The 25,269-nt window shown below is 62.5% G+C and overlaps 1 protein-coding gene across 6 annotated transcripts; it reads right to left on the reverse strand.

The window, feature by feature from the left end:
• Positions 1-25,269, reverse strand: PIK3R6 (phosphoinositide-3-kinase regulatory subunit 6). Of its 6 annotated transcripts, none has more exons than XM_077188410.1 (20): positions 25,104-25,269; positions 15,802-15,879; positions 14,082-14,165; positions 13,160-13,278; positions 12,747-12,815; positions 12,193-12,325; positions 11,254-11,323; positions 10,622-10,805; positions 9,557-9,698; positions 9,182-9,268; positions 8,112-8,532; positions 7,366-7,462; positions 7,039-7,155; positions 6,398-6,499; positions 4,945-5,035; positions 4,265-4,335; positions 3,686-3,776; positions 3,241-3,311; positions 1,752-1,864; positions 1-1,150 (listed from the first exon to the last, which is right to left on the reverse strand). In XM_077188410.1, exons 2-20 carry the CDS (start codon positions 15,812-15,814, stop codon positions 994-996), a joined length of 2,232 nt encoding a protein of 743 aa, XP_077044525.1. In that variant the 5' UTR covers positions 15,815-15,879; positions 25,104-25,269; the 3' UTR covers positions 1-993. The 6 variants fall into 6 exon arrangements, with proteins under 6 accessions (XP_077044525.1, XP_077044524.1, XP_077044523.1 ...); XM_077188409.1 differs by lacking the exon at positions 25,104-25,269 and adding an exon at positions 20,448-20,587 and having other exon boundaries at positions 13,160-13,251; XM_077188408.1 differs by lacking the exon at positions 25,104-25,269 and adding an exon at positions 20,448-20,587.

Genomic DNA, 25,269 nt, shown 5'->3' on the forward strand with positions numbered 1-25,269 from the left:
TGACACCTATACAAATAATTTATCATCCATCTACATAGTTTACAGCTGTACAGAACAAACTCTGCACTCCAGCCCACACCCCAGCCCAGCTCCAAGCCTTTTGGCTTTCTGAGCCTTTTCTTTGTGTGTGCAAACCCCACAGGGAAGCCCTGAAGAGGCAGAGGGGTGCAGAGGGGTCCCCCTTAAGGCCCACACGATCCCAAAACCAGCAGCTGCTCATGCAGGGGTTTCCTGAGATGCCCGAGGGCTCCTGCTGCTCCCCAGCTTCCTTCAGGGGCACAATGTTTGCTGCCCCAGGCTGGCACAGGGGAGCATCAACAGCGTTTGGCTCGTGAGGTGAAAACCTGAGCCCTGCTGGGCTGTGAGACACCTCCAAAAGGAACATTGCTGCTGCCAGCTGCCCTGGGCTCCCCGGGTGACAGCGCCACCTCCACGGACCTGCCTTGCTCTTCCTGAATGGAGAGCTCAAAGCTTTTCCCTGACCTGGGCAAAGGCGAAAGCTCAGTCCTGGAGCATGGCTGTGCCCTTGGCAGGGGCTGTCAGCAACTGTCACACTGTCACACTGTCACAGGGCAGGGCTGTGCCCTTGGCAAGGGCATGGGGCCATTGTCACACTGTCACACTGTCACACTGTCACACTGTCACACTGTCACAGGGCAGGGCTGGGCCCTTGGCAAGGGCATGGGGCCATTGTCACACTGTCACACTGTCACACTGTCACAGGGCAGGGCTGTGCCCTTGGCAGGAGCATGGGCCCATTGTCACACTGTCACACTGTCACAGGGCAGGGCTGTGCCCTTGGCAGGGGCATGGGCCCATTGTCACACTGTCACACTGTCACAGGGCAGGGCTGTGCCCTCTGAGCCCATCCTCCTCTGCTCTCCTCACCATTGCCATGTAAAGTCCCCACTGGTGGCTTTCAGAGAGTTTTCTCTCCCCGCGTGCTCTGTGCTGGCCCCAGGTCGTAGCTCCCAGCACCTTTTCCCATCTCCTTCACGGGATGACTCCTGCGAAAGTGTTGATGGGCAGCAGCAGAGACTTGGGCAGGTATTTCACCAGCCCCACGTCTTCTGTTTCCTCAGGGCTGCATTTCGTGGTCCTCGTCTTCTGCAGGCAGTAGCTGGGCTCGAGGCAGGGAGACACCTCCAGGCTGGAAGGGCACAGAGCACATTTCCTGTGGCACGTTCCGATGTGAGCTCTGAGCAAAGCCCAGCTCTCCCCCTGCCAGCCACAGCTGCAATTGTGCTTTCTGCAGCTGGGTCTGACCACAGAGATCAGCTGCTGGGTGTCAGTGTTTGACAGAACCCCGAGCTCCTGAGCCCAGTGAGACTCAGGAATTCACAGTTTGTGTTGGCTGGACCTTGAACCCTCAGCACATCCCCTGGCCCTGCAGCACCCTGGGCACACCGGCCCCGGCCATGCCCACAGGGCTGGGTGCTCTCCCCCACCTGCCCCTGCTGGACAGCCCGGGCAGGGATGCAGTCAGGGCAGAGCATCAGCACCCTGATGCCTTCATAGCTCAGGAGATCTAACTCTGCTTGGCCCTGGAGGTGCCTGCTTTTCTCCTGCCTCAAGGACAGCGCCTTTTGTGTAAAGAACAATCTTATTCCTCACACCATCTCCAAAACACAAATGTAGGGGAGCCTTCGTGTCCCTGCTGTCCCTGCAGAAGGAGCGGGGGTTTGTCAGGGATGGGGATCGGGGCTCCCTGGCAGGGGGGAGGCAGGGGATGTGCAGAGCAGGATTCTCACCCGATCACGTCCCTGTAGGTTCTCCTGCTGTCCTTGTCCAGCCGCACTGTGAAGGGTCTCTGCTCTGCGCTCCTGACCTTGATGCTGCGAGTTCTGAACCTGTGTGCCACAGCCTGCGTGGGGAGAGCAAGGAGGGCCTGTGAGGGCGTCCCTCCCCTGCCTGGGCTGTGTGCTGGGTGGGACAGAAAATGACATTGCTCTGGTTTTCCTCTTTAACCTCAGATGTGACACAAAGAGAATCCTTTCCCTGTATTCAGAACCTGGCACTGACCAGCAGGGATGAGAGTGACCAGCAGGGATGAGAGTGACCAGCAGGGATGAGAGTGACCAGCAGGGATCAGAGTGACCAGCATGGATCAGAGTGACCAGAATGGATCAGAGTGACCAGCAGGGATGGCAGTGACCAGCAGGGAGGGCAGTGACCAGCAGGGAGGGCAGTGACCAGCAGGGATCAGAGTGACCAGAATGGATCAGAGTGACCAGCAGGGATCAGCGTGACCAGCAGGGATGAGAGTGACCAGAATGGATCAGAGTGACCAGCAGGGATCAGAGTGACCAGCAGGGATGAGAGTGACCAGCAGGGATCAGAGTGACCAGCAGGGATCAGAGTGACCAGCATGGATCAGAGTGACCAGCAGGGATCAGAGTGACCAGCAGGGATGAGAGTGACCAGAATGGATCAGAGTGACCAGCAGGGATCAGAGTGACCTGCAGGGAGGGCAGTGACCAGCAGGGATCAGAGTGACCAGCAGGGATCAGAGTGACCAGCATGGATCAGAGTGACCAGAATGGATCAGAGTGACCAGCAGGGATCAGAGTGACCAGCAGGGAGGGCAGTGACCAGCAGGGATCAGAGTGACCAGCAGGGATCAGAGTGACCAGCAGGGATGGCACTGACCAGCAGGGATGAGAGTGACCAGCAGGGATGAGAGTGACCAGCAGGGATGAGAGTGACCAGCAGGGATGAGAGTGACCAGCAGGGAGGGCAGTGACCAGCAGGGATGAGAGTGACCAGCAGGGATCAGAGTGACTAGAATGGATCAGAGTGACCAGCAGGGATGGCACTGACCAGCAGGGAGGGCAGTGACCAGCAGGGATCAGAGTGACCAGCAGGGATCAGAGTGACCAGCAGGGATCAGAGTGACCAGCAGGGATGAGAGTGACCAGCAGGGAGGGCAGTGACCAGCAGGGATGGCACTGACCAGCAGGGATCAGAGTGACCAGAATGGATCAGAGTGACCAGCAGGGATCAGAGTGACCAGCAGGGATGAGAGTGACCAGAATGGATCAGAGTGACCAGCAGGGATCAGAGTGACCAGCATGGATCAGAGTGACCAGCAGGGAGGGATCTGGGGCTTTGGCTCAAACATCCAAACTTTTCCACAGAAAATGGTTACAGGGTGGCCCCAAATCCCCCTCCTCCCCACAGGGTTGCCCCTTTCCCTGCTGTTGAGGGGATTTTGGCCCTGAGGATCCCACGGGTACTCACTGAGAATGAGCGTCCTGCCAAGTTGCTGGTCCTGATGATTTCAGTGATGGTCACAGTGAGGCAGCCCAGGCCTGGGACAGAAGCAGAGGTTGGGCTGGGGCCATGGCACAGCCTCAGCTCAGCTCTGGGGACCCTGCCCCACATTTGGGTGCACTATGGACACACAGGGCTCCAGCAGGCTCCAAGGGCACAGGAACTGTGTGGGATCGTGCCCAGGGTGGAAAGCTCACAGGCTGTGCTAAGGGGCAGCTGGAAGAGGAAGATGCTGGAGTCCTGTCTGAGCCTCAGGCACGTCATTCCTGAGCAAACCCCAACCAGACCGTGGGGACACCGATATTCCTGTCACTGGTCCCACCCCCAGAGCCCAGACACAGCTGGCACCAAGGGCCGTGGGCAGATCCACTGCTCTGAGCACCAGGAACCCCAGGAAGCAGGAAGAACCCACCTGCAGCCTCCTCAGCGGGGATGGCTTTCATCAGCAGGCCCGAGGAGCGCAGGGACAGCGCCAGCTCCTTCTGCCGCTCGCTGAGCACAACCTGCGGGCAAGGGCAGAGTGCTGGCAGTGCCCTGGCAGTGCCCTGGCAATCAATGCCCTGGCAGTGCCCTGGCAGTGCCCTGGCAGTGCCCTGGCAATCAATGCCCTGGCAGTGCCCTGGCAGTGCCCTGGCAGTGCCCTGGCAATCAATGCCCTGGCAGTGTCCTGGAAATACCCTGGCAGTGCCCTGGCAGTGCCCTGGCAATCAATGCCCTGGCAGTGCCCTGGAAATACCCTGGCAGTGCCCTGGCAGTGCCCTGGCAATCAATGCTCTGGAAATACCCTGGAAGTGCCCTGGCAATCAATGCCCTGGCAGTGCCCTGGCAGGGCTGGGCACAGCTTGTCACAAGCACAGGGGAGCTAACAGGTTCAGCACAGCCCCTGTCCTTGCCTGGACAGCAATTCCAGAGGGAAGAGGGAGGTCAGTGCCCTTTTAGGGGATCTGTGCCCTGCTGGAGCAGAGACTGGGGGTGCAGGAGCCCCACTCACCCTCCTGTAGGTCACTGTGAGGTCCATGCCAGGCCCATCCAGGGTGCTTTTCCTCTTGGTCGTGCTCAGCTCTGCCAGGAGGGAACCAGGTGGGGTTGAATCTCCCTCCTCCCACCTGTCTGTGCTCAGCAGAGAGGGATCCCCCCAGGGCTGAGCCCCCCAGTGTCCCACCATGGCCTCCTGTCACGCTTTGTCCCTTCTGTCCCTCTCTTGGCAGCTGGGGCCCTGTGCCAGTGGGACAGACCCACTGCAGGCTCCGTGCCAGCCTCAGTGACAAATGTCCCCTGGATGGGCACCAGAGTGCACTGACAGAGGATCTGGGTGGCACTGCTGGAGCAGCCTCCAAGCGCTCCTGCTCCAGCCCTGGCAGCTCGAGGAGCTGGATTTCTACCAGGAAACATCTGGCTGTGAGGCTCAGCTTGTTTCCTCCACTACATCAGGGCTCAGGTTCAGCTCCCGAGTGCCCTGGAGCCAACCAGAGGCTCAGACTGCAAACCCTGGCTGGGCCAGGAGCCAGCAGGGCCCACATCAGCCTGGTCTCCTGGGACAGCAGGGACGGGGAGGTGGTCAGGGAGGTCTGGCCAGGAACAAGGAGTGCTGCCCATGGCCTGGAGCTCTGCAGGCTGAGGGGGCACCTGGGCATGGCAGGAGCCCTGTCCGGGCTGCTGGGACACACACACCTCTGGGAGAGGGGCTGTCCTGCACCTGCGTCAGCAGCTCCGTCAGGAACACGTCCTCAGCTGGGTCCTGGGCTGGGTCCTGGAACAGCACCTGGAAGAGAGACACAGCCCTGAGAGGAACAGCCCTGAGAGGATCAGCTCTGGGAGACACAGCTCTGAGAGACACAGCCCTGGGAGACACAGCCCTGAGAGGAACAGCCCTGGGAGACACAGCCCTGAGAGGAACAGCCCTGGGAGGAACAGCCCTGAGAGTCACAGCCCTGGGAGGAACAGCCCTGAGAGTCACAGCCCTGAGAGTCACAGCCTTGATGGGAACAGCCCTGGGAGGAACAGCCCTGGAAGACACAGCCCTGACAGGAACAGCCCTGACAGGAACAGCCCTCGGAGACACAGCCCTGACAGGAACAGCCCTGAGAGGAACAGCCCTGAGAGAAACAGCTCTGAGAGGAACAGTCCCGGGAGACACAGCCCTGATGGGAACAGCCCTGAGGACATCTGCTCTGTCACCCCGAGGTGTCACACGAGGTTTGTGCCCTGGACAGCCTCTCCAGAGCAGCCCCGGGGGCTGGGGGCTGGCCATGGCACTCGGGGCTCCTGTGGGCCGGGGGAGCTGCCCTGGCTCCGTTTCCTGAGCTCCAGGAGGGTGGGAGCCTTGCCAGAACGCGGGGACCTGGCCAGCCCGGCCACGGGCACTGTCCCCGGCCACTGGATGTCACTGTGCCCTCGGAGATGAGTCACTCCCATTCTCCCGGCCAGGCTGAGCTGCTGCTGAGCTTCAGGGGACGCTGTTCCTCTCTGACCCAACCGCAATGGGCAGCTCACCCCAGCCCTGGGGATTATTTCCTTTTCACGGGCCTGAATTGGGCAGGATGTGCAGAGCAGGTCCTGGAGATCCTGTCCCAGCCACTCTGCAATAGGTGCCACAGTGGCTGTGAGCAGATTAAAAAGAGCTCTGTGCATCAGCCTGAGCTTTGGAGGGGCTGCCAGAGGAGCAGGGAGGGAAGGGTTAATGCTGTATGCCCGAATTTAGCCCTTCTTTGCTCTCCTATCGAATGCCAGCCCTGGCTGTGATAGCGCCCCAGAGCAAAGCTGGCAGGAAATCCAGCAAAGGGCGCTGCAGGAAGCCCTGCAAAGCCCCCGCAGGGACAGGGGGGTTCTGGTGCTCTGCCCAGCAGTGCCCTGCTCGCTCCCAGCACCCAGAGCAGCAGGAACAGGGCTCCTGAGCACCCTGAGCCCGGCAGGGCGGGACACCCCCGACCCTGAGGGGGATTTCAAGGCTCCCTGTGCTGGGCTGGGATCCCCAAATGGCCCTGCCAGGGGCACTGGCTCAGCTGAGCTGCACTCCAGGATCATGGGCTGGGATCTGCTGGGAGCCCCCTCTGGCTCTGCCCAGCTCTGCCCGCCCCTGCAGGGCTGTGCCAGCTGTGCCAGCTGTGCCAGCTGTGCCACCCACCTTGACAGAGTGCACCTGGAAGCAGACGGGCTGCGTGCCCATGCGGGCGTAGTAGGCGATAACGTCGGTGAGGAACAGGTCGGTCACCAGGGCCCTGCTGGGCTGGGGGACAAACCACAGGCTGGCTCAGCCCCTGCCACTTCTCAGAAACCCTGCCACGAGGCCTCACACCTTCCTGGGCACCGAGGGAGGGATGAGCTGTCCTCTGGCCTCGCCACTCACAGGGAGCAGGAGCTGAGCCCCCCTCGCAGCCCTTTCTGTGTGGGCAGGCAGTGGTGGCTCAAAGTGCCAGGAAATGACAGCTGGGGGGATTTCAGCACAAGTTTTCTTTCTTGAAATCTGCCATTTCCTGTCCCCTGGTCAAAAAACCCCACCACAGCAAATGGCTTTTGTGGGCTGGGGCAGTGTCAGACACAGGCACCTCCTGGGGAGGGTTGGCAGGGGAAATCTCTGTCTTGGCTGGAGAGCCCTGCAGGGCCTGGGGAGGGTTTGGAGGGGAAATGTCTGGGGCTGGAGAGCCCTGCAAGGCCTGGGAAGGGTTTGGAGGGAAATCTCAGCCTGGGATGGAGAGCCCTGCAGGGCACAGAGCCCTCCCCAGGGGCTGCAGGTGTTTTTGGGACATGGGAAGGTTTTCCTCCTACCATGGTGGCCAGCTTGGGGATCATGTGGCACAGGGTGTTGATGTTGCTCTCGTACCAGGGGTCAGCCCTGCCCAGGTACCCGGCCACCTCGCACAGCTCCTCGGGGCCAGCGTGCTCCTGCAGGGAAACGCAGCTCACAGCCACAGCCGGGGAATGTTTGCTTTGCCTGGGCTTGTATTGAGCAAAACGTGAGGAGAAAACCCTGGAGAGCCCCTCCCAGCCACTTCCAGCCCTAAGTCCAGCTCCTCTGGGACTTGGCTCACACTTGGCTCACACTCAGGAATTCCTGATCCCCAGCTCTCCCCATCTCCCACCCCCGGCACTCACAGCAGCCGAGGGCTGGGGCTGTGCCGGCACCACGGGGATGTGGTAGAACTGCAGGTCCAGCCTGGGCGTCAGGAACACTCGGCGGGCCTCCCGCTTCCTGAAACGCGAGCGGAGACGTCCCGAGGGCAGGGGCAGAGGGCAGGGCAGTGCCAGGACACGGCCTCTGCTCTGCCACCTGCCCCCCTCGCTGCCTCCTTTCCCGGGATGTGCCCTGGGCTCCCAAATCAAGCAAGGGGAGGTGATGGGGAGGAGTTTTTGTCAGGTCCTGGTGTCCCTGTGCACCCAGCTCTGCTCCCAGGCTGCCCACACTGTCACCCACCCCACCCGGGGGAACCAGCTGGGAAACAGCTTCTTTGTGGGATTTTCCCACTGTCTCGTTTGTTGTTCGTTTAACCGAGCCCCCGGACAGAGGGGAGGACAGGCTGTGTGCATCACTCGGGCCATGAGAGCCGCCGGGGACAGTCGGGTGCGTTTGGGAGCCGAGCACGGGATCCGAGCCCGCCCCCAGCCCCAGCCCCGGCCCCAGCCCCAGCCCCAGCCCCAGCCCCCCGGCTGCTCCCACAGCCCCAGCTCCAGCCCCAGCTCCAGCCCCAGCCCCAGCCCCAGTCCCAGCCCCAGCCCCAGCCCCAGCCCCAGCCCCAGCCCCAGCCCCAGCTCCAGCCCCAGCTCCAGCCCCAGCCCCAGCCCCGGCTGCTCCCACAGCCCCGCTGTGCTCCGTCCCCCCCAGCCCGGCCGGCCGCAGGTACCTGAGCGAGTGGAAGGCTTGTGCCAGGCGGCCCAGGATGCGATCGTCCCCCAGCAGCACCACGCGGGCGCTGTGCAGCCTCTGCAGCGGGGCCGGGGGCTCGGGGGCCATCCCCGCCCTCCCGAGGGCCTTCCCGGGGGCCTTCCCGCCGCCAGCCTGCAGCAGGGCCACGCTGTCCAGCGGCGACGGCTTCTTCTTGATGCCGCCCTTCCTGTGCAGCCGGGAGCGCTCGCAGGGCTCCTCCGGCGCGGGCAGGTCCCGCTCGATGCCGCTGTCCGTGGACAGCACCGAGAAGCGGCTCTGGCCGCAGCAGCCGCAGCCCGGCAGCGAGTCCGGCATCTCCATGGGCTCCAGCTCCTGCCCCAGGCCCTCGGGCTCGCAGCTCTGCGACAGCGGCCGCAGGAACAGCACCAGCTCCTTCCCTGCGGGCACGGAGCGCCTGAGCGGGGACAGGGGCACAGCTGGGCACAGCTTCCCTCACCCGGGGAACCCGCAGAGCTGAGAGCAGGAACAGCCCCAGGTCCTTCCCTGAGAGCCTGAGCCGGGAGAGGGGCACAGAGGGGCTCAGCCCGGTCCTGCCCCAGCTGCTCTCCCCGCAGGGAACCCGCAGAGCTGAGGGCTCCGAGGGCAGCCAGTCCTCAGCCCCAGTGCCCACCGAGAGAGCTTGGTGCTGCTCCAGCCCCAGAACCCCAGAGTGGTTCGGGTTGGGGGGGACCTTGAGGATCATCCTCATTCCCAACCCTGCCATGGCTGGGACACCTTCCACCAGAGCAGGCTGCTCACAGCTCCATCCAACCTGGCCTTGGGCACTGCCAGGGGCACCCACAGGTGCCCTGGGCACTGCCAGGGGCACCCACAGGTGCTCTGGGCACGTCCTGCTGCAGCCCCAGCTCCTTCCTCCTCCTCCTCACCAGGAAGGAGGCCTGGGGCAGTCAGCGCCCATCTCCATGAGCTTGGCCCTGGGACAGTGGTGCCCAAACTCCCTGCCCACGGGTCAGGGCTCAGTGACCCCTCTGGGACAGGACCCCCAGGCTCAGACCCCCCCAGCGCCCCCAGCCCTGGGGCACTCACAGAGCTGCTCATCTTCTGTCCACAGGTGGAAGCTGATGTTGGGGCTGGGCAGAGGGGTGCCCTGCAGCCCTTCCTGGGGAGCATTCCCTGGGAAAACAAGGGCGCTTGGAGCATTTCCCCACACAGGAGCACGAGCCCCAGCACTGAGCGCTGGCTGGGGCAGCCCTGGGGCTCTCCCTGCCCAGAGCTGCTGGGTGAGGCCAGATGTGAGGCTGTGCAGCCCCTGCTCTCACAAACCGAGCCATGCCCAGGTGTCTGCAGCACTGCTGGGAGGGAGAAATGGAAGGGGGGAACTGGGCCAGGGGCAGGAGTGACACAGGGACACAGGAGGACACCAGGGCTCCCTGTCCCATGGGAATGCCTGCCTGGGCTCACCTTTGGGCGAGGAGCCCAGGAGGCTGTGGTAGATCCTCTCCAGCTGCGCCGTGCGCTGGCCTCGGTCCGAGCCCCCCTCGCTGCCCTCCACGGCCGCCACCACCTGCTGGAACCAGTGCTCCACATCCCCCGGGGGCAGGGCCTGCGGGACAGGGGCTGTGAGCACCTGGAAACGGGGAATGATCCACGGCCAGGGCAGCGGGAGGGGCAGGGACAGCAAATGGGTCCTGCAGAAAGGGATTCCTGCAGGGAGAGCAAATGGGTCCTGCAGAAAGGGATTCCTGCAGGGACAGCAAATGGGTCCTGCAGAAAGGGATTCCTGCAGGGAGAGCAAATGGGTCCTGCAGAAAGGGATTCCTGCAGGGACAGCAAATGGGTCCTGCAGAAAGGGATTCCTGCAGGGAGAGCAAGTAGGTCCTGCAGAAAGTGATTCCTGCAGGGACAGCAAATGGGTCCTGCAGAAAGTGATTCCTGCAGGGAGAGCAAGTAGGTCCTGCAGAAAGTGATTCCCAGGGGACACCAATGTCCTCCTGTCCCCAGCAGACGCTGGCTGTGCTGGCTGCTCACAGCTCCTTCGGGGGCAGCTTGGCAGCTGAAGGGCACCTGGGGCATCCCCGGCAGTGCTGGCACTTGGGGTGACCCTCGGGCCATGGGGACAGCAGGCACATGAGGGTGGCCTTGGAGTGGGGATTGCCGGGAGCCCCTGCCAAGTGACTGAGGCAGACATTTGTGCCACTGCAGCCCCACAGCTCCTTCCAGGAGGGTTTGGAGAAAACTGGCTGAAACCTTTCCCCTGAGAGGTTCCTGCAGTGCCCAGCGGCTCCCAGAGGAGCTGACAAGAGGCTCTGTCCCAGCTTTGCTGGGCAAAACCAGCACTGAGACCGAATGTTCCCCCTCTGGCTCTGCTGTTTTCCATCCGAAGGGTGTCTGAGCTCAGCCCAGCCCAGCTCTGGGGCCCCAGCACTGGGGAGCTGGGGGGGTTTCTCCACTTCCCAAAGCACCTTTTGCTCCTGCAGGCTGTGCAGAGCGGGAGCAGGGGGAGCAGGGGAGGAGCCGCTGCAGTACCTGGAGGCAGGCCCTGAGGCCGGCGGTGTCGCAGGTGTCCCCCAGGGCCGCCTGCAGGGCGTGGGTGACCACGCAGCTCATGCAGCCCCGCGGGCTCTGGGACACCTGGGCAGCCTGGGTGTCCATGGCCAGAGCCCTGCAGATGGCTTCGGGCAGCAGCTCGGGGTCAGCGAAGATGAAAATCCTGCGGGGGAAAGGGGGAGATGCAGCCTCACACCGGAGCCCCCGGGGCTGGCAGGAGCAGCTCCCGTCTCACTTTTTCCATTGTTGCTGTTCCCCTTCTCCACCCTGTGTGCCCCGCGAGGGGACACAATTGGGACACACCAGAATGTGCCCTCCCCGTGCAATCCCGGTGAGGTACTGGGTGTCACCCCGTGGTGTCCCCAAGGCCACGAGACTCAGCCCCAGGCTGTCTGCTCCTACCGAGAGTGCTGGGAAAGGACGGGTTTCCCTGAGAGACCCCAAAATGACAGTGAAATGACAGTAAAATGACAGTGAAATGGCAGTAAAATGACAGTAAAATGACAGTAAAATGACAGTAAAATGACAGTAAAATGACAGTAAAATGACAGTGAAATGACAGTAAAATGGCAGTAAAATGACAGCACAGCCCCTCCCGGGGCAGCACTCACCTGTCCTGGCAGGGGAAGGCGGCGCTGGGCAGGCTCTGCTCGGAGATGACCGTCCTCTGGTACAGGGTCCCTGCCAAGGACAAACACGGCCGGTAGGAGCAGCACAGCCCTCGGGGCAGCCAGCCCGGGCTGCTCCCGGCTCTGCAGCCTGAGGAGGCTCTGCCAAGGCGGGGAACACCCGCTGAGCTCAGCTTAAACAGCCAAGAGCTGGGCCAGAGCTAAAAACAGCCCAGGACAAAGATAGCCCGGGCTCCAGAAAAAGAAACCCCCGTCTGTTCCGGGTGATTTCCTGTGTTTCCCTTCCTTTGTTTGGGGCATTAGGAGCAGGCAGGAGGGAGAGCTCTGTCCCCAGGGCCACTGGGGACATCTGAGGAGCTCCAGGGGTCTCTGGGTCAGGAGAGAGGCCCTGCCCTGCCCTGCCCTGCCCTGCCCTGCCCTGCCCAGGGCTGGGGCTCCATCCCTGGCCTGGCTCAGGGACAATGCCCTGGGACCCCCGTGCTGCCCCAGGGGAGCCCTGCTGGAGATCCCCTCTGTGCACCCTGAGCCACCCCTGCCCCCAAGCTCAGGGACACAGAGGGGACACTCAGGGGTCCCCCTTGGAGCCAAAGCAGCGCTGGGGAGCAGAGCTTGGGCTGCTGGAGAGGGCTGAGGCTCCCCAGAATGGCACCAAAATTCCCCAGCAGGATTCCCCTGCTTCCCTCCCCATCACAGGGTATCTGCACCTCGCTCTGCTCTAAAGGATTGTTTGAAAGGCTCCTGTTACAGAAAACTGGAACTGGAGGAACTTCAATGAGAACAGAGAAAAAGAACACGGAGCAAAAAGAAATCAGGTGTCCTTGGGCTTGCTTCCTGCACGGGGCTGTTCCCTGCAGCCCCTCTGACACCTCAGTGCCCACGGCACTGCTTTAGAGCTGATCAGCTCCTGCCAGCCCCCCTTACCTGGGGCTGCCCTCTCCAGCTGCAGCCTGCTGGCATAGTCCAGCCCGATGGTGCAGAAGGGCTTGGGCAGGGTCAGCAGCCTCTTGCAGAAGTCATAAACCCTGGCACAGAGCTCGTCAGGGATGCAGGGAGCCTGCAGGGGCACAGGGAGGTGACAGGGAGGTGACAGGCAGTGACCCCTGAATCTGCCCCAACACAGCCCCCAGGCTGGGAGGGCACCCAATTCACTGCACTGAATTCACTCTGGATTTAAATGTAAAACATGGGGCAGAATTGGGCCCTGCAGGGGTTTGGGAGCCTCCAGGAATGCCCACTGGAGCCTGGGCACGCCTTTGCTTTGCCAGGCACTGAAAGGCCCCCAGCAAAGGGCTCAGGTGGCAGGAGCTGGCACTCCGTGTGCCACAGGGACATGGGAGATGCCCATCTGAGCCCACCTGGGGCTGTCCCGGGGCTCTGCTGCCTCTGAGCGGCTGCTCCAGGTTCTGAGTGGCTCCGGTGGCCTCTCCTGTGCACTGATGTCCCCCGGGTGCTGCCGTGCCCCGGTGCTGCCTCACCTGGATCAAGGTGTACATCAGCGTGTGCAGCAGGGGGATGATGTAGTGCCGCAGGTCCCCTCGCTCTGCCTGTGGGAGCAGAGGCAGGGCAGGCACAGTCAGCCCCTGGCAGGACCCTGCGCTGGGCAGAGCAGCCCCAGAGCCCCCAGCGGGGGCCAGGCTCCCTGGGGTGGCACTGTCCCCTCCCTGGGTGGCACTGTCCCCGCCCTGGGTGGCACTGTCCCCTCCCAGGGTGGCACTGTCCTCTCCCGGGGGTGGCACTGTCCCCTCCCAGGGTGGCACTGTCCCCTCCCTGGGTGGCACTGTCCCCTCCCAGGGTGGCACTGTCCCCTCCCTGGGTGGCACTGTCCCCTCCCTGGGTGGCACTGTCCCCTCCCGGGGGTGGCACTGTCCCCTCCCTGGGTGGCACTCACCCTCTCCAGCTCCTTCACCAGGATGCTGACCAGGACACAGCTGGTCCTGGGGTTCTGGTCCATTCTCTTGTGCAGGGTCCAGCGCAGCATTCCTGAGGAGGGACAGCAGGGGTGGCACTCTGCAGGGGTGACAGTGACCCCGGGTGGCACAGGGTGACAATGCTGGGGCTGCATAGGGTGTCACACAGGGTGACAATGCCGGGGCTGCGCAGGGTGTCACACAGGGTGACACAGGGTGGCAATGCTGGGGCTGCACAGGGTGTCACACAGGGTGACACAGGGTGACAATGCTGGGGCTGTGCAGGGGTGACAGTCACACAGGGTGACAATGCTGGGGCTGTGCAGGGGGTGTCACACAGGGTGACAATGCTGGGGCTGCACAGGGTGTCGCACAGGGTGACACAGGGTGACAGACGCTGCTGGGGCACGGGTGCAGCTGGTGAAGGATCTGTCCCCTCCCGCAGAGGGCTCGGCGGGGCGGATGAGCGGAGTCAGTCCCCAGGTCCCCACGGGCAGCGGGAGGAGCGGGGCCGGGGCGGGCGGGGCCGGGGCGGGCGGTGCCCGGGCAGGAGGGGCCGGGGCAGGCGGGGCCGGGGCAGGCGGGGCCGGGGCAGGCGGTGCCGGGGCAGGAGGGGCCGGGGCGGGCGGTGCCCGGGCAGGAGGGGCCGGGGCAGGAGGGGCCGGGGCAGGAGGGGCCGGGGCAGGCGGGGCCGGGGCGGGCGGTGCCCGGGCAGGAGGGGCCGGGGCAGGCGGTGCCCGGGCAGGAGGGGCCGGGGCAGGCGGTGCCGGGGCAGGCGGGGCCGGGGCGGGCGGTGCCCGGGCAGGAGGGGCCGGGGCAGGCGGTGCCCGGGCAGGAGGGGCCGGGGCAGGCGGTGCCCGGGCAGGCGGTGCCCGCGGTGCCCGGGCAGGGGCATTCGCTCACCTCGGTCGCTCTGGCAGGAGGGGTGGTGCCCGTCCAGCTCCCGCAGCAGCGCCCGCACCCGCCGCAGGATGTCCGACTCCAGCTCTGCAGGGGACAGCGACACCTGAGCTTCTCCTGGCAGCCTGCTCCTCTTTACAGGTTTGCAGAGGATAAAAAGCTGAGCTTTCTCTTCATTATATCCCCTTAAAGATGGTATCACTGCCTCGTACATGTGGTTAATGAAATAACTGACTTCTCCATCCCTTTTTGTGAGCAAGCACCGGCCCAGCCTGCAGCTCCCAGCTAGGCTGGCTGTGCTAAACTTGATACCCCAAATGCCTACAGGCTCTATGTCAGATCCCTCAGCCATGGCTCTAAGCAAAGAGAGCTAAACATTTGGCTGAAATCTCAGTTTTGGCTCACAGGTAAGTGTGAACCGTTCAGAAATTCCCCTTTGGATCCAGGTTCTGCTGCCTTTCCCACACAGGTGGCTCTGGGAATGGCTTTGGAGCTGCGGTAGGGAACAGCCCCAGGCTCAGGGCCAGCAGTGCTGCCCTGCTGAGGGTCTGTGTGTGCACAGGGAGCCCCATCCCTGCCGCAGCACCAAAACCTCCTCAGGACACGGCCTCTGTCTCCTTTAGGAGGTGTCATTGGAGAAACGTCTCAGAAACTCCTCTTTCCTCACCCTTGGTTTCCCCTCAGGGATTTTGGGAAGCTCCTGATGTCCCTCTCCTGTTTATTGGGAATTCTGCCTCAAAGGGCTGTTTGAAATGTGCTGCTCTTTTCCTTTGTGTGTGTTTGTAACTGCCAGGGGAGGCTTTTCCTGAGCACCGCTCTCAGTCCTGGCCTCTCCTCCTCATCAAAGCAGCCCCAGCGCTGAGGGTCCCTCACAGGGCAGAGCAAAGAGCTTGACCCAGCGCAAACAAGAGGCACTTTGATCTAAAAACAGCAAAAAATAAACCCAGCAACAAAGAGCAGCGGCTTGGAAATGGAATAAAACCTTTCAGCATTGACATCCTGACCCTGGGAGATCAACAGCACCTCTGAAACAGCGTGAAAATGAAACGTGGGGGAAATGGACTGAAATACACACACACAAAATAATAATAAAATATACTACTATAAAATTTTAAAAAATACTACTATAAAATGAAAAATAATAAAAATTAATAAAAATAATAAAATATACTACTATAACATATACTACTATAAAATAAAAAGTAATAATAAAATCTACTACTATAAAATAAGAAGTAATAATAAAATCTACTACTGTAAAATAAAAAATAATAATAATAATAAAATACAGTACTATGAAATAAAAAATAATAAAATATACTAACATAAAATAAAAAATACTACTATAAAATAAAAAGTAATAATAAAATCTACTTCTATAAAATTAAAAAGAATAATAATAATAAAATATAGTACTATGAAATAAAAAAAATAATAAAATATACTACCATAAAATAAAAAATACTACTATAAAATAAAAATAATTTAAAAAAATAAAATACACTACTATAAAATAAACTGCTTTAAAACTCAAATGTTTTGCCAGCTGTGAGTGCCCCAGACCCAGCAAAGCTTTTGGCTGCCTCTGCACTGCCCTGTGCCCATTTCCCACCTTCCAGCAGCACCTGGCAGCACCTTGGGCAGCGCCCAGGTGTTCGAACAGAGGGCGGGGGGTGTAAGGGGTGGGTGAGGGGGAATTGCCCCGGGGCTCAGCATCACCCACCTGAGCTGTCCATGGCCGGGCCGGGCTGCAGCTCCTGGGGCACCAGCGCGGGGCTGCTCACGGCACTGGGGCATGGCCCTGCAGGGAACGGAACAGGCGGGCTCAGGGTGAGCGGGGGGAGCACGAACGCTCCGGGACCCCCTGGGACCCCCTGGGACCCCCTGGGACCCCCTGGGACCAGGACAGAGCCCGGGGGAGCACGGGCGGTGTTTGGGGCAGAATCCCCAGCTCGGGGCTGCCGCCACTGCCAGTCCCGGGGCTGGAGCTGCTGCTGGGTGAGCTCGGAGCCCCCCGGAGCTCGGAGAACCCCGAAGCTTGGGAGACCCCCGGAGTTCGCACACCCCTGGAGCCCGGACACCCCCAGAGCTCGCACACCCCCGGAGTTCGCACACCCCCAGAGCTCGCACACCCCCGGAGTTCGCACACCCCCAGAGCTCGCACACCCCTGGAGCCCGGACACCCCGGAGCTGTGAGACCCCGGAGCTGTGAGACCCCGGAGCTGTGAGACCCCGGGGCTCGGACACCCCAGAGCTGTGAGACCCCGGGGCTCGGACACCCCAGAGCTGTGAGACCTCGGAGCTGTGAGACCCCCAGAGCTGTGAGACCCCGGGGCTCGGACACCCCCGGAGCTGGGAGATCCCTAGAGCTCGGAGCCCCCCGAAGCTCGGCGCTCCCCGAAGTTCGGCGCTCCCCGGAGCTCGGAGCCCCCCGGAGCCCGGACACCCCCGGAGCTCGGACACCCCCGGAGCTCGTCAGACCCCCGGAGCTGGGAGATCCCTGGAGCTGTCAGACCCTCGGGGCTCGGAGCCCCCCGGAGCTGGGAGCCCCCCGGAGCCCCCCGGAGCCCGGCCACCCCCTCGCTGCCCCGGCTGCTCTCGGCGCTCGCTGCCGGAGGAAGCAGCCGCTCGCGGAGTGCGGCCGAAGGTGTCGGTGGCTCCCCACATCCGCATCCTCCCGGCGCTGCGGGGGCGGGCGCTGCCGGCCTCCCACAGCTTCCAAATTTAGCAAAGGGCAACGTGAGCCCGAGAAACTCCGCTTCCCGCTTCTCCTGCCTGCTCCAAAGGGTTCCCTTGGCTCCCTGGCAGCAGAGAGCCGCTGGGGCTGAGGCACAGGGCACGGCTTGCTCCCAGTGCTCGGGTCTCCCGGGAAAATCCAACATAAAGAGACAGAACAGGTCCCCAGCAGGCTCAGGACAGTCACGCTGCCCAGGGGGACAGGCAGGAGTCGTGGGAGAGGGGGATGAGAGGACAGGCACAGGAAGAGGCTCTGAGGAGCACTGGGGTCAGGCAGGGTCCTGCCAGCTCCAGCCACTGCTTCCCCCTGGCCAGGAGCAGCACAGGAACCCAAAGGAGCAGAACTTCCCCCTTTTTCATGGGGATGTTCCCAACCAGCACAGGAACCCAAAGGAGCAGAAATTCCCCTTTTCCCTGGGAATGTTTCTGAGCAGCACAGGAACCCAAATGAACAGAAATTCCCCCTTTTTCATGGGGATGTTCCCAACCAGCACAGGAACCCAAATGAGCAGAAATTCCCCCTTTTTCATGGGAATGTTTCTGAGCAGCACAGGAACCCAAACAAGCAGAAATTCCCCCTTTTCCCTGGGAATGTTTCTGAGCAGCACAGGAACACAAATGAGCAGAAATTCCCCCTTTTCCCTGGGAATGTTTCTGAGCAGCACAGGAACACAAATGAGCAGAAATTCCCCCTTTTTCATGGGAATGTTTCTGACCAGCACAGGAACCCAAATGAGCAGAAATTCCCCCTTTTCCCTGGGAATGTTTCTGAGCAGCACAGGAACCCAAATGAGCAGAAATTCCCCCTTTTCCCTGGATGTTCTCTGCCTGCTGTGCTCCCCAGGGTGGGGGCACAGCCCCTCAGCCCTGCTGTGCCCATCCCAGGCCCAGCAGGGCAGCAGGGATGATGCCAGCCCACAGGAATGGTGCTGGGCACCAGAGCCCCGCTGCAGGCAGCCCCTCTGTGTGCCAAACCCTCCTGAGAGGATCCCTGACCCCAGCAACAGGAGCTGCCCCCATTTCTGGGGATGGACCCTGCTCCGGTCCCAGCCCCTGCTGGACTCAGCCCCTTTCCCTGGAGCCCCTCCGTGCTCCAGGAAGGCTGGGAAGGTTCCCTGGCCCACCCCAGGAGGGCTCTGTGCCCTCTGTCCCCCTCATCCCTGCAGCAGGCACGAGGCACAGCTCATCCCATCCCTGGGTGTTTTGCTGTCTGCCAGCTCAGCAAGAGCAGAGCCTTCTCTGCATTCATCCCACTTCTTTGCAGAGCTGCAAATCTCTGCTTCCTCCCTGCAATTCCTAAAATACCCGTGGCATCAGCTGGATTTTATTCCCTTTGCAGGGAAAAAAAATGAAAAAGGATGGGCAAGAAGAGTCGTCACAATTCTCCCTTCAGGTTTCAATAATTCTGAGATTCATAGGACAAAAATCCAAAATGACACCAAAACTGCCTTCCCCAAGAGTTTGGGGCAGTTTTGGGGAACACGTGGCTCTGTTCTTAAAAATGCAGGACTTGGCAGCGAAAGTGCAGCTCTCCCTGGACCCTGGCAGATAAATTCACGGGTTAAAGGGAATTGCAGGGTTAAAGGGAACCCTCCTGCTCCAAACTGCAGGAGACAGCAGAGCAGGACCTGGCTGAGCACGGGGTGCTGAGCACCCCCCAAAGCCTCCTCAGCGCCTCCTCTGCAGGGCAGCAGCCGGGGGGCCCGGGGTCAGAGCTGTTTATACCAGTGCCCCATCCCAGCCCCGCTAATCCCAGGGGAGGCTCTGTCCCACTCTGGGATCCTCCAGCCTCTGCTCCTCTCCATCCTCCCCCTGCTCATCCCTCTGAAGCTCCTTCCTCCTAAGCAGGGATCCCCAGCTCGAGTCCAGGTGTGCACAAGGAAATTGTCACCTCCCTCCAGGGTTGTCCCTTCCCTAATCCTTACAGGCAGGGGGGACACTGAGGACGCCACCCTGAATGCTGGGGACACCATCTCGAGCACTGGGGACATCACCCCCCCAGTGCTGGGGACATCACCCTGAATGCTGGGGACATCATCCCGAGTGTTTGGGACACCACCCCTGTTCTGGGGACACCCCCCCAGTTCCCTCTCCCTTCTCTTGGGCAGATCACGAGCACCAAAGGCGCTGTCACCAGCTGGGTTCCACAGCTCAAACATCGCCCTGGTGCCCTTTGGGTGTGTCGGGGGGGTCCTGGGCAGCAGCAGGGACAGCCAGCAGGTCACTGTCCCTGCGGGGCCATCGGTCCCCGCACAGAGCCCAGGCCGGGCTGCTCCGTGTCCTCCAGGGAGGAGGATCCACACCCACCCAGCCCTGGGCTCATCCTGCAGGAGAGCACAGCCCCGACCCCACAGAGGGACATCTCCAGCCATGGCAGGGGCTGGAGCTCAGCCCTGGGGAGCCCTCGGGGTGGGACTGGAATCCCCCTGAGGGATGGGGACGTGCCCATGCAGGGCCGTCACTGCAGCCCCATCGCGGGGACTCAGGCTGCCCCCGGAGGTGTGGGGCTGGCTCCCCAAACCCCTCCTGCTCTGTGCCACCGGCTGTGAGCACTCGGAAATCACTGAACGCCAACCACCCCCGGCCAGGTGAAACACAGAAATAGAGAGGCACAGAAATAGCTGAAGAGAGGCAGAAATAGCCACGGAAGAAAACCCAACCCCAAACCCTCGGGTGGTGAGAGCTGGGCTGGCAGTAACGAGGCTCCCCTGGGAAGCTCCAGCATGTCCGGGATCCTCTCCCTGCGCCCGGCACACCCCAAATGCCCCACCTGGAGCCGGGCTGGTCCCTGTCCCGCTCCCCAGGGCCAGCGCAGCCCCAGCAGGACGCGGAGCACATCCCCGAGCTCTCTCCCGTTCTGTTTATCCGCTCCCAAGGCGCCTCCCCACGCCTCCTGCAGCCCGTGTTCGGTTACAAACTCACCGCCCGGGCACGCCGAGCTTTCACCCCGGGGCTGTTTGTGAGCTCCGGGGCAGGGACAGAGAAAGCCGCGCCTCGCACGGGCACAGAGCGGCTCTGCCACCCCAGCTCAGCCCCTTCTGAGCCCAGCTCAGCCCTTCTGAGCCCACCTCAGCCCCCTCCCGGCCCACCTCAGCCCCCTCCCGGCCCAGCTCAGCCCCTTTGAGCCCACCTCAGCCCCTTCTGAGCCCGGCTCAGCCCCTTCTGAGCCCACCTCAGCCCCTTTGAGCCCAGCTCAGCCCCTTCTGAGCCCACCTCAGCCCCTTTGAGCCCAGCTCAGCCCCTTCTGAGCCCACCTCAGCCCCTTTGAGCCCAGCTCAGCCCCTTCTGAGCCCACCTCAGCCCCTTTGAGCCCAGCTCAGCCCCTTCTGAGCCCACCTCAGCCCCTTTGAGCCCGGCTCAGCCCCCTCCCGGCGCAGCTCAGCCCCTTTTGAGCCCACCTCAGCCCCTTTGAGCCCAGCTCAGCCCCTTCTGAGCCCACCTCAGCCCCTTTGAGCCCAGCTCAGCCCCTTCTGAGCCCACCTCAGCCCCTTCCAGCCCACCTCAGCCCCTTCTGAGCCCAGCTCAGCCCCCTCCCGGCCCAGCTCAGCCCCTCCCGGCCCAGCTCAGCCCCTCCCGGCCCAGCTCAGCCCTCCGCCCCGCCCCGGCCCCAGCCAGGGGGGATCGCGCCGGTACCATCGGCAGCGGGAGCGGCTCTGCCCCAGCCCGGGGGGATCGCACCGGTTCCATCGGCAGCGGCTCCAGCACCGGCGCGTCCTGCGGGAGCCGCGGGCAGCGCTCAGCCCGACCGGACGGACCCACATGGGCTCGGTGGCGTCACGGCACGGCAGCTGGCCTGGGGACAGCCCCGGCCCGCCCCCCGTGCCGCCCTCCCGCGCTCCTGCGGCGCTGAGAGCGGCGGCAGAGCCGGGCACGGCCCCCGGTACCCGCCCAGGCCGGGCTGACTGCGGGAGCCGGCACGGCTGGAGCGGGGTGGGATGGGATGGGATGGGATGGGGATGGGATGGGATGGGATGGGATGGGATGGGATGGGATGGGATGGGATGGGGATGGGGATGGGGATGGGGATGGGATGGGATGGGGATGGGGATGGGGATGGGATGGGGATGGGATGGGGATGGGATGGGATGGGGATGGGGATGGGATGGGATGGGATGGGATGGGATGGGATGGGATGGGATGGGATGGGATGGGATGGGATGGGGATGGGATGGGATGGGGATGGGGATGGGGATGGGATGGGATGGGATGGGATGGGATGGGATGGGATGGGATGGGATGGGATGGGGATGGGGATGGGGATGGGGATGGGATGGGATGGGGATGGGGATGGGGATGGGGATGGGGATGGGATGGGGATGGGATGGGATGGGATGGGATGGGATGGGATGGGATGGGATGGGATGGGATGGGGATGGGATGGGGATGGGGATGGGGATGGGATGGGATGGGATGGGGATGGGGATGGGAGCAGGAGGGGATGTGGCAGCTGAAGGGCCGTGTCCCCCAAGCCGTGCTGGGAATCTGACATTGCATCCTCTGGACTGCCCCAAACTGCAGCTGGCAACTCCTGAACGCTGAGAAACGGCTCCTGCATCATCCCTGGTCCCTTAATCCCCTATACCCCTTGTCCCTTAACCCCTTACATTCCTCACACCCCTCACACTCTCAGCCCTGGAGCTGCAGGGGACCCCGGCAGAGGCTGATGCTGTGTCCCGTTTGTCCCCTCCTCTCAAAGCCTGTCTGTCTGTCCGTGCAGCCGAGCCCCAGCCCAGCTGCACAGCCAGTAGGAGAGCAGGACAAGGCAGCTCTCCCTCCTCCAGTCCCCTGGCTCTGCAGGCAGCAGCAGCTCCAGGCTCCCCTGGCCAAGGATAAACAGCCAGGGCAGGGGCTGCTCCTCTCCCCTCCCTCAGCTGCTCCCAGCTCAAACAAGAACTGGGCAAAACTTTGGCTACGAGACCCAAACCCCACAGAAAGATGCCCTGGCCCCTTCCTGGCCCCTTTGGGCTCTCTGCTGGAGTGGACAGAGCTGCAGGAGAGCTGGCAGTGCCACACTGGGGCACTGGGGCCCAGCCTGAGCCCCTCGTGCTCTCATTTCCAGATTTAACTGCAGCCCTGGCAGGACTCTGCTCCCACCAGCTTGGAGATGGAGGCAGATGCTCTCCCTGGGGCTCTCACTGCCAAGGAAGAGAATCTGGAGCCCAGACTCGGCTTTCCAGCATCTCCTTGAGGCTCCCTTTGCCTGCTGGCTGCTGGGGGAAGGCTCGGCCCTGCCAGGGGGGTCCTGCCCGTGCAGGGGGGAGCACGCCCGGCCCCCGGGGCCAGTTCAGGGGTGAAACGCCTTCACTGGCCCTGCAGCGAGCGCCCATCAGCCCTGCAGAGCCCCCAGCCTTTGCTGCAGCTGTGGAAGTCCAGCAGCTTCCTGGACACCACCGACTGTTTGGAGACTTCCTTGCCAACGTCACATTTCATTCTTCCTAAGGAAAGGAAAGAGTTTTCCGGAAACAGCAGCTTTTTAGATTTAGCATCTCTTTCCATCCCCGGAGTCCACTTTGGAAAAACAATCACAGGGAAAAAATAGGTGTGATCTGAGAGCCACTGCCAGGACTGTGCTCACAAACAGCCCAGGCAAGCACCTGAGGGGGAATAAGAGCAGGGAGGGCTCAGGGTACCCAAGGCAGCCCAGCTGGGAGGGGCTGTGGGTGGCACAGCTGGTCCCTGCCTCCCTCCAGAGCCATTCCCTCCCTTGGACAGGACTGTCACCAGCCCTGGGACACATCTCTGTGCCGTGCCCCAGGGCCCGGCTCCGTGCAGGGTCACAGCACTGCCCTCTCCATTGCCCAGCCCCTGCTGGCAGCTGCCCTCAGGTGACCACGGTGGGGGTGACCTGGGGAGGGCACGGAGGAACCACCTGGGGTGGCAGGAGGAGGGTGACCAGAGTGACCCCTCAGGCTGTGTGTGGCACCCAGCCCCGTGTGCCCGGCCCGGGGGGCTCTCTTGGCACCCTGGGGAGCACAGACCCTGAGCATCTCCCTGCTTGCAGAGCTCCCGAGGGAGGGAGCAGCATCCCGAGCAGGTGAATGGTGATGGGGAGCTGGCTCTGAGCAGCCCGGGGACGCCGAGGGGAGCACTCAGGGCAGGAGCACAAAGCCCTGCGTCCTGCAGTTGGCTCCCGTGAGTTTGTTCGCAGCTCGGCCCGAGCCTGCAGATTTTTGCTTCCTTTCTGCACGGGGCCTCGCTCTCTGCTCGTTATCGCTGCTGCCATCGCTCTTTATTGCCCTGTCACCGCTGCTCGGCCCCAGGGGACAGCCGAGGCGCCGGGCCAAGGCCAGGGCAGCCACGGGACCGCGCACGCAGCCAGTGCCAGCATGGGCATCAGCCCGGCCGTGCCAGCACCTCCGGTACAGCCCCCGGGCACGGGCAGCGGGCACAGGAGCCTGGCGGTTGCACTGCGCGGGTGACTGTCCCTGGCTGCAGAGCACAACAAAGCTGAGCAGCGCGGGCTGGCACCGCAGCAGCCCCGGCATGGGGCGGAGCTCACACACTCACTGAGACACTGACACACTGACACATTCAGTGACACACTGACACACTCAGTGACACACTGACACACTGACACACTGACACACTGACACACTGACACACTCAGTGACAACTGACACACTGACACACACACTCACTGACACACTGACACACTGACACACTCAGTGACAACTGACACACTGACACACACACTCACTGACACACTGACACACTGACACACTCAGTGACACACTGACACACTGACACACTGACACACTGACACACTCAGTGACAACTGACACACTGACACACACACTCACTGACACACTGACACACTGACACACTGACACACTCAGTGACACACTGACACACTGACACACTGACACACACACTGACACACTCAGTGACACACTGACACACTGACACACTGACACACTCACTGACACACTGACACACTCACACTCACTGACACACTGACACACTGACACACTGAAACACTCACTGACACACTGACACACTCACACTCACTGACACACTGACACACTCACACACACTCACTGACAACTGACACACTGACACACACACTCACTGACAACTGACACACTGACACACACACTCACTGACACACTGACACACTCACACACACTCACTGACAACTGACACACTGACACACACACTCACTGACACACTGACACACTCACGCACTCACACACTCACACACTCATGCACACACACACTCACCCAGCCAGGCTGTGCGGGGCTGTCCCGGGGCCGGAGCAGCGGCCCCAAACCAAACCCGCCCGGTGCCCGCTCCGGGCCAGGGGCAGCAAAGACCCCGCGCTCCTGGCCGGGACAGGCTCCAGGGCCAGCCCGTGGCCGGCAGGATGCAGGGCAGCTGGCACTCCTGTTCCTCCAGCAGCACCGCCCTCATCTCCTGCAGCACCGCGGCTCCCTCCCCTCGTCCTTCCCGAGGAAAGGAATGGCTCTGCCCCAGCCTTGCCCTCCAGGCTCTGTCAGCCCTGGCATCCAGCCCTGGTGCCAGTCCCCAAACACCCAGCACTGGTGCCAGTCCCAAACACCACCCAGCACTGGTGCCAGTCCCAAACACCCAGGGCTGGTGCCAGTCCCAAACACCACCCAGCACTGGTGCCAGTCCCCAGACACCCAGCACTGGTGCCAGTCCCAAACACCCAGCACTGGTGCCAGTCCCAAACACCCCGCACTGGTTCCAGTCCCCAAACACCCAGCGCTGGTGCCAGTCCCCAAACACCCAGCACTGGTGCCAGTCCCCAGACACCCAGCGCTGGTGCCAGTCCCAAACACCCAGCACTGGTGCCAGTCCCAAACACCCCGCACTGGTTCCAGTCCCCAAACACCCAGCGCTGGTGCCAGTCCCCAGACACCCAGCACTGGTGCCAGTCCCCAGACACCCAGCACTGGTGCCAGTCCCCAAACAGCCAGTGGTGCTGCCAGTCCCCAAACACCCCGCACTGGTTCCAGTCCCCAAACACCCAGCACTGGTGCCATTCCCAAACACCCAGCACTGGTGCCAGTCCCCAAACACCCAGCGCTGGTGCCAGTCCCCAGACACCCAGCGCTGGTGCCAGTCCCCAGACATCCAGCACTGGTGCCAGTCCCCAAACACCCCGCACTGGTGCCAGTCCCCAAACACCCCGCACTGGTGCCAGTCCCCAGACAAAGCCCTCGGCAGTGCCAGAGCAGCCCCGAGCGCAGTGGGGCATGGCGGAGGCTGAGCCACAGCGTTCCCCACGGCCGGAGCCGGGGCACCGCGCCCTCCGGGGCTCTTACCTTCCTCAGGCCGGGCTCGGGGGGCGCAGGGAGCCGCAGTCCCCCCTCGGGCTGGCGCGGGGGGCACAGCGGGGTCCCGCGGGGGACACCGGGCAGGGGGCGCGGGTGGCGGCGGAGCCCCGGCGGCTCCCGGGCTCGGCAGCCGCTTCAAAGCGTGGGGGGCAGA

The sequence above is a fragment of the Agelaius phoeniceus genome, chromosome 19 (genome assembly GCF_051311805.1).
Source record: "Agelaius phoeniceus isolate bAgePho1 chromosome 19, bAgePho1.hap1, whole genome shotgun sequence".
NCBI classification, from domain to species: Eukaryota; Metazoa; Chordata; class Aves; order Passeriformes; family Icteridae; genus Agelaius; species Agelaius phoeniceus.